Source organism: Lolium perenne, chromosome 5, assembly GCF_019359855.2.
Source record: "Lolium perenne isolate Kyuss_39 chromosome 5, Kyuss_2.0, whole genome shotgun sequence".
NCBI lineage: Eukaryota > Viridiplantae > Streptophyta > Magnoliopsida > Poales > Poaceae > Lolium > Lolium perenne.
Genome location: NC_067248.2, coordinates 237,205,989 through 237,214,546, shown reverse-complemented (window position 1 = coordinate 237,214,546; position 8,558 = coordinate 237,205,989). Strand labels below are relative to the sequence as shown.

General features: G+C 47.1%; 1 protein-coding gene across 1 annotated transcript; it reads right to left on the bottom strand.

The window, feature by feature from the left end:
* Window positions 1–1,075: 1,075 nt before the first annotated feature.
* LOC127302361 (mitochondrial import inner membrane translocase subunit TIM8) lies at window positions 1,076–3,665 on the bottom strand. The gene is made up of 2 exons (XM_051332798.2): window positions 3,506–3,665; window positions 1,076–1,497 (listed from the first exon to the last, which is right to left on the bottom strand). The coding sequence occupies exons 1-2, from the start codon at window positions 3,539–3,541 to the stop codon at window positions 1,309–1,311; spliced, it is 225 nt and encodes a 74-aa protein (XP_051188758.1). The 5' UTR covers window positions 3,542–3,665; the 3' UTR covers window positions 1,076–1,308.
* Window positions 3,666–8,558: the final 4,893 nt, after the last annotated feature.

The following is an 8,558-nucleotide window of genomic DNA, read 5'->3' as shown; positions in this document are numbered from 1 at the left end:
ATGGACTAGATTTCGAAGTGTGGAGTTTGCAAACGTTTCTAGATAAAACAATGTTATTGCTCATGGACTAGATTTGTTTAGTAGGATCTCGGTGAGTTGGCCGCGTCCTGTAATCAAACTATTTTAGTTTGTTAAATATAATCTGAATTCAGAAAAGACACTTTGGAAACATAGAGTTCATATAAACCATGTTTATATTGTGAAGACGTGCGTTGCACGTGCACACTAACTAGTATACGAAAGCGTAACGAGCAATAGAAAAAAAGGAAAGCGTACGGAGGCGGTGCAGAGAACGCGTAAAGAAATGAAATGTGCGCAGCCACCGACCAGACCCGGCACGTGACGGCAAAGGCGTTGCGTGCGTGGCTGCTTGTTGCGTTCGCTCCAGACCCATTCCACGGAAATTCCAAGATAGAAAGAGAGAAAGTCTTTCCCACAAGAGAAGAAAATGAACAAAACCTTGATCACTATAGTACTGTCCAATCAGATCGTCGAGAAGACCGTTTCCTTCTCCACCGCTCCACGGTTGTACTAATGCTAGTACTTTTCGTGCCTTAAACACGCATCATTCCAAATTTGTATACTCCAGTCTACGACGTGCTGCCTCTGTGCATCAGTATAAGATATTTTAAGTATTTTAAAAGTGAGTGAACCTACTCATAAAAATAAACTACTAGATACAAACTAAAGTGGATGAACCAAGCAAAATGCTTCAAACAAAATGCTTTAACATCATACATTTCTAAACTGATGGGGAGTAGTGTAACCTTGGCTACAGGCTTTCGTGCGTCAGATGTTATAAACAACAGCCATAATTGGCTATATAACCAACTTGGATCTCAGCACCAACGTTTCGTGCGTGACACTACTGCATCTGGTCCAACCTCCCTCCTCTTCATGATTGAGGCATGAGATAAAGGTTCTTACTCGTCGTCTTTACAAAGGTAGTTGTGGAGGATACTTGTTTGCCTGTCAAACAGACAGACTTGATTGCCTCTGTGTGTCTACAAACGCTGGGTCCAGATGCCAGATTATAAAGCGTCTTGATCTACTGCTGAACAAGACAGCCAGTACATGAACGCAACAGAATAAGTACTGTCTCAGCCTTCAAAACAGACTGAACTTTATCTTACAGGAAGCAGCATCAAGGGCTAAATTCAGGGTCCAAGCAAATGCACACCAGATTCAAATGATGCCATTCACACTCCAAAGTCTAAGGCCTGCCGAACCTACACATCTTTCCGAAATACACCAACAGATACCCAAAGAAACACTGTCTGAAGAGTAGCTACATGGAGCGACGCAGGCTCACTGCGACCCGCCCAGCTTCCTGGCAATTAGCTGAGACATATCGAGAAACCTCAGCGCGCAGTTGGTAATGCAGGTGGTCTCGCCAGAGCTGAACTTGCTCCCGGGAGCGCCGGTTATGCACTTGTCCCAGCACTCGCTTGTTAGCTTGCTGACGATCTCGTTCACCATCATCCTCTCCTTCTCTTGCTGCACAGATTTCAGAAACAAGAGTAAGAGGCTTGGACATGGATGTAATAACAAGTTAAAGTCTTTTACAGTTTTCTATTAGCTCGTGCATCTGACATCAGAAAGCATTGATAATAATCATACTGCTTTTTTCCATCCAAACTAACAAAATAATATCACTTGCACAGATTTTTTTTATGAAATGCACGGACCATTACCTCTGTGAGATGGATGCACACTTTTATGTTTGTGTGTGTGGAACTGGAAAGGATGTCAGAATAGCTTCTATAGTATACTATCAGCAAAAATTTGATGGACTCAATAAGCCATTAAGCCCCAGCCAAACATGAAAAGAGTAATAACGCATATAGAAGATTTAGGTGGCATCATAACATCTGCAACATATATAGCCTAATTTTGAGGGCACAAACACCAGCATGCATAACAGGCCACCGCACTATTATTTAAACGATATCTCAGCTAGATCACACAAATGCTCATCGGCAGCTGAGTCTCATAGCTAACACAGTATTTACATAGATATTCTTGTGGATGGAAAAGAAAACCTGATAAGAAGAATATGCATCCTACATCTCAATGCATAGGGGCTAAAATACTGTTCAAGGATGTGGATGTACTCTTTTTCTCCAAAGGGGAGTCTGCGCTCTCTTCAGTTAAGTATCATGCTTTTGGTACAAGTTAACTCATGTTTCATATGATATTTTTTAATATCAATGTTTAAGTTGACAATTTCTCTTGGCAACTTTTATGTGCCTATCTGGGCTGTTTTTAATAGGTTGAGACCAAGGAACATCGGCAACACTGCATAACAGATATGTTTTCAGCCACCCATATAAAACACTTATAGTGAATAAACTCTTATTGGCTGCTGGCAGGCTCAAGATTTGCATTTCATTCAGAAATAAAATCAGAGAGAAACAAATATATGACACTTTATTTTGCAAAGATCCAAAAAGGGGGCATTACAGGCTAACTATGATTTGGGCCAAGGCTAGCAAGTTAGGTAATGACTTTATTTAGTAGACTTAATGGGAGAAGCTGCATCAGCATCCAGGCACTGCTCTCAGTCAACCAATCACAGGTTCAGTGACTTCAAATAAAATTCACTACTACCCAAACCACAAACAATACACAGTCAGTTGGTTGCAAACCATAACCATGCAGGCACATAAAACAGTTCAACACTCCAAAATCCACCCTCTAATATCCAGAACCAACATAAACACACAGTACCAGGAGGACTTTCTTAGAACAGCAAGCAACACCCATCAACTGGAGCAGCTCCAAGAGAAGACGCTAAGCAAACTAGAGCTAAAAGCAGGAATTAAACGGGCAGCAGCAAGCACAGACTTGAAAATAGCTCTACTAGCATAAATCATAAAAGGCCGAGCCACGGACTAGTACAGTACAGTACTGCAGCCAAACCCACATCATAAGAAACAAAATCGAAATTAGTGGTTAAGTGGGCAACTAACAGCACGATTTTGGACAGCAAGCTAGACAATGAATTTAAATTGGTGAAGTTAATTGGGGAATCGAGAGCACGGCAGCTCAGGCCTACATCAGTAGGGAGACACTGCTCTAGCTCAACCAGTTAGAGGCTATTAATAAAATTCACTGCTACACAAACCGCAAAACCATATCGACTCGATTGTGAACAATACCATGCCGCTGCATAACACAACCAATACTCCAAAACATCCCCTCCGACACCCAGGAAATAGCGTACTACAAGCATAAATCGTAACAATCTACGGCTCCACGAGCATCCAAGCCACGGATTAGTATAGTAGGGAAACCCACGCGCGGCCCCTCGAACAATCCTAGGCCAACCAGCCACAAGGAAAACCCATGCTCAGATACGCCGTCACCAAGACCGCGCGAGAGCGTATCGGCCGGAAAACTTGAAGACCAGCAATCCATCGATCGACGGCGCGCGCCAACGGTGTATGGCCGCGGAAAACGAACACGACGGTCTGGGGAGATGACGAGCCGGGGGGGTTCTCACCTCGAGGAGCCGCTGGAGGTCGGGCGAGGCGTCCATGGCTGCCGCTGGTCGCTCGGGGGAGGTGGGGGGCGGTGCGGCGAGGGAGGGTCGCTAAAACCCTAGCTCAGCTTCGATTTGGGGAGAAGAACAGGGGAGCGGATAGATCGGAGAGAGAGAGGGTTTATGCGGTGCGGCGGCCGTTCCACGGGTCTGGGCTTGGGTCTGGAACTGGGCCGTTTCGGCCTTATTCTACCAGGCCCAGTACGGCCCATATTTGCAGGCTTGTGCCGCTAGCTGAGAAAACGGGCTTGGCCCGAGCTGGCCACAAACTCGGTGCAGCTCGCGAGCCTAGTGGGGGAAGGTCACTGCCATGTGGGTCCTACGGTGGGAGCAGCAGGACGAGCACGATGGAGGCTCCATCTTCATGACCCTCATCGTCGGTAAGACGGAGATCGGGGCGGCGCTGCACCTCCTCAGCCGCAAGGAGGCAAGGAACAAAAAGGTTTGGCTGAATCCATGGCCTCATGGAAGGAGACGGTCAGTTCCGCAGCATAGAGGCCCCGCGCAAGACATAGGGAGTCCCGGAGTGGGATAGGAGGCAGCGACATCGTCATGTAGCGTCGGCGATGGCGATATCATGGGGCGGTGGTGCGTGGGGGCGTTGGGCGGCATGATTGCGGTTGTGTAATGTTGAACTTTTCCCCCATAGTTCGCATATAGTTCTCTCCAAAACATAGTTTATAGATTGTTAAGGATATAGTTATATTTAAATATTACAACATAATTGCACCATGATCTAACAACTATTTAGATGATCAATTAGATCATTTCCTTTATTCATATATTTGATTTACCACACAACGGCTTTATCCAGCCAGCCAAATGACATGCGACACGATCCACACACACTTGACGTACCATCCCACGACTTGGATAGTGGTGCCACACACTAGTACGTTACCACGACTCACACACACCAGTGCCATGCAAAGCACATTACGAAAGTGATAGTAGTAAACTAAAGTGCAAGAAAACACATGAAACATATACAATAGGATTATTTATTGGCATGTACGACACCTGCTCCTTCCTTCCTCTTCGTCCGGTGAGTAGGTGGCCGGAGAAGTGCCTCACCGAGAAATGTTCATGGATGTATGTATACCCCAATCGCGTCTAGCAAGTCGCCAGAGCGTCCGAAGAACCCGACAACCTTGCCCCCATTCAGCACCGGGATGTGGAAAGGAGTCCCGTTAGGTGTACCGTATGTTACGGGATATTGGTCATTGAAGGTGGCAATTTTAAGGGACGTCACGATGGTGTTGTCATAAGCTGTGCCAAAGGTCCCCGAGATTTCCGTGACATAGTCGGTAGGGTCGATAGTAATCTGCACCATCAAGTTCATGTGGTAAGAGGTACGTATGTATCTAAGGATATGTATAGTAACCCTACTACCCTAGCCGTTGGGTGGTAGTGGGTGAAATAATACAATAGCACTAGTAGATAGAGAAGCTAGTAAAGGAAAAAAGAAATTAATTTCACGCACCGTGCTTTCAGTGTTGAGAGTGCGACCCCACGGGCCCTCGGTGTACTGGACGTAATCGCTGCCCACATAGGTGAAGGAGATCCCGTCAATTCCTTCTGCGCTGTGGATGGTCACACTAACCAGTCGACGGGGCATTGCCTGTACATTTCTCTCATCGCCACCGGCTCCGCCCCATGGCCCTATCTTCACAGGCTTGCTCTGAAATAGTTAAGAGGCATGTCGTCAATTTACTAGAACATTATAACCGGAAAAACAAAGGGCTGGCTAGCACGTACCATTTTGGCTCTGGCTCTGTCTAACTCCCGCAAATCAGCAGCCTATGGGGACAATGGGAGTATATATGGGTGTAGAAGAAGCATTGCTTGCAGATGGATGGCTTCATTGAGCAATCGAGAACCTCCTATATATGGAGAGCCAATATGAGGTGAAATGCACATGCTAGTAGTGCACCATGGATGCGACTCGCTAGCTTTCCAAGCACACAGGTGTAGCGATCAATGGGCCGATTTTAGTGCGTTCGGCGGAAAGTGGTGGCAAATCCATGGTCACATGGGCCGTTGTAAACTATTGCAGCGCCCAGCGTTGAAGGCGAACCTGCTGCTTGGTGGCAGACTTGCAAATTTTTAAGAGAGGCCACATATGCAGAATTGGATCGGGTGAGAAAGTTAATACTCCTATGAGAAGACCATTGGTTACCAAGCAGTCAAACACGGAAGGTGATCTTGCGTCGTGGACACTGCATCTTGCGAACTGTGAATGAGCTGATCAATCCATATACGGGTCTGTAGGATGAGGACCTGATCCGAGCTAATTTGCTTCAAATTGACGCGGAGCAGATCCATCGATCCCCTTGAGCTCACAGTTAGATGAAGATTTAGTTGCATGACATTGCAGAAAATTTATTCTTTCTATGATCGGCTTACCATGTTGAATGGAATCATCAATTTGGGTCGAGAATTCTTAGGACAGATAGACAAGGAGCGGTGAGAATAAACCAGGTATTCGGATGTAAAAATTTTCGTAGATACATTTCCATATAAAAAACGTTTTCATCGAAGGTCGTATGGAATAAGAAAAGCCGGTTTACCAATACATGGTGCCATTTTATAAAGAAAAAGTTGAAATTCATGTTTGTTTATTTCTTTTGCAACTAGATGACATAACACATTGACATATGCAAGGATTTTATTTTCTGAATTTTTTATCAATTTCTTTTATTTGTTAAAAACTAGAAAGACGATCCACAGGGGAGGAGGGTGCGTGTGTGTGTGTGTGAGGAGGGGGGGGGGGGGGTGGACAACAAATGGTGCACCATACCAGTGGTTGCTGCCCATAGTGAAATCCATGCCCAGACTTGCTAGCGTCACTAGTAAGCCTATGGGTGAGGGTTATCAGGAAAAAAAATAGCAATGGCACATGGTTCCTATGGCGCGTCACTATTTCCTCCCTAGCACCCCAGGTGCACCGCTGATCTTACGGCTATGGCTTTGCTAGTAGTGAAACAATGGCAACGCTATGTGTCGTTCTCCCTCCTCGGACATAGTTTTTGAGTTGTTGCTGGTCAAAGGGGTCAGAAGGTGGAGCGGCGTGTTTTCTACCGCTTAGACGACATAGAGTTTCGGCGACATGGTGCAGCTAGATCTCGGTGACTTATGCGTGATGATGGACGTGCGCAGGGTAGTGGCACTGTCTAGTATCATAGTTGCATCGACGACAGGGCTGACGAAGACTACCCTAAAGAATACTCGATAGTTCGATGGTGGTGACGGCTTCTACAACGTGTGCATGACGTGCTCGCTAAGAGTTTACTAGACCGGATGAGTACTCCCATTTCACCGTGAGGGTGCCTTGGTGATGTCCTCAGCTCCTAGTTGGTGGGGAGATTTTGTGTTTCTAGGGCACAAGGCCCTACTAGCTTAATCTTCACCCATCGTCAAGTTTGTAGGTGTTGCGTGGTAGCTTCGGTTTTTGATAGTCAAAATTATTGTTGAATAAATTAATAAAGAAGATTGTATGTATCTTTCCGATGCAGAGGCCTCCATTTTCAAAAAAATTGTTGGGTGTTGGAACCTATGGTGGCAGACTGGCAGCTCCGTGAATTTGTAAAGGGTGCTGCAGTTTTGAATCCAAAACGGTCTGCGTTTGCGATCAATGCCTTGACGGCAAATTATGAAGCAGCTATAGTGAGACCAGTCATAAATAATAGAGCTTAGAGCATCTCCAGTCGAGTCCCCCAAAGGGTCCTCCAAAATAATTTGGGGCGCGCCGGACAAAAAAACGTTCCTAGTCGCGTGCCCAAAAGGCCTTTTTTGTCCGGCGCGGCCCAATACGGTGTCCGGCGTCCCGAGCCCGTCCCCGCTACACAGGGGACGCTCCGGGCACGCCGGACACAACGAAATGAGAGACGAGGAGGCGCGGGCCTAACGCGTCAGCGCCTCGGATGCTCAACCGCCGCCTACGTAGCGACGGTGCAGTTGCCGGGAAGCGGAACCGTCGCATTGGCAACCGCGTCGACCGACGCGCCAACCGCCGGAATGGAACGCGGACTCCTCGGAAGAGCAACCGCCACTCTCTTCAACTTCTGCGTCGCCGTTCATCCGCGCTCAATAATACCCGTACGTAGGCGCTTTCGAATCTTCAACCGGCCGCCATTCATCCAAGCTTCCATCTGACACCTCCAGCGATGATGAGCTACACCTCACAGCTTCCATCCGACACCTCCAGCGAGGGCAAGTCTGCTGGATGGCGCCATTGGTGGGACAGAACCCGGACGCCCAGCAACGGTGACGATTCCCCACCGGCAGTTGACAGCGACGAGGAATGGCTGGGCGTGGAGGAGGACGTGGAGGAGGAAGGGTCAGAGGAGGCGGCGTCGGTGGCCCGTGCGAAGGCGGAGGCAGACGCGAAAGCGAAGGCCAAGGCGCAGCCGGCGACGACGAGGAGGACACTAGTTCCTCCGACGAGTTGGCCGACACCGCCTCTTCGAAAGAGGTGACGAGCAGGAAGCGCCACCGTGATGACGACGACAAGGCGGGGCCATCATCGAAGAAGACGAAGTAGTTTAAAATAATTTATATGTAATTTAATTATGTTTTTTCAAAGTTTTATATGTAATTTGTTCATGTTGGATATTATTTTTAATGTTTGGGGACACCCTTTAGGGGACGCGACTGGGGAGCCACGTCCCCCAAAAGCGACACAAATAAAACACGTCCCCCAACACTCGATCCGGCGCGGTTTGGGCTCGATCCAGCGCGGTTTGGGGATGCAACTGGATATATTAAATAAAACGCCAAGAGGCTTTCCCTTCAAAGAAGAAAAAAAGGCAAAATTTGAGAAGGCTTTCCCTTCAAAGAAGAAAAAAAGGCAAAATTTGAAGAAACGATGTAACAAAATGAAGGAGCCAAGAGCCCCCCAAGTGCTGCTTCATTTTGACGGATTTGGGTTGCAGCCTTTAATTTCCATTCTAGAATAAAAAATGTGGGACGATGCGGGGGCCCCCACCTCCCAGTATATTGATGTTCAAAAAAA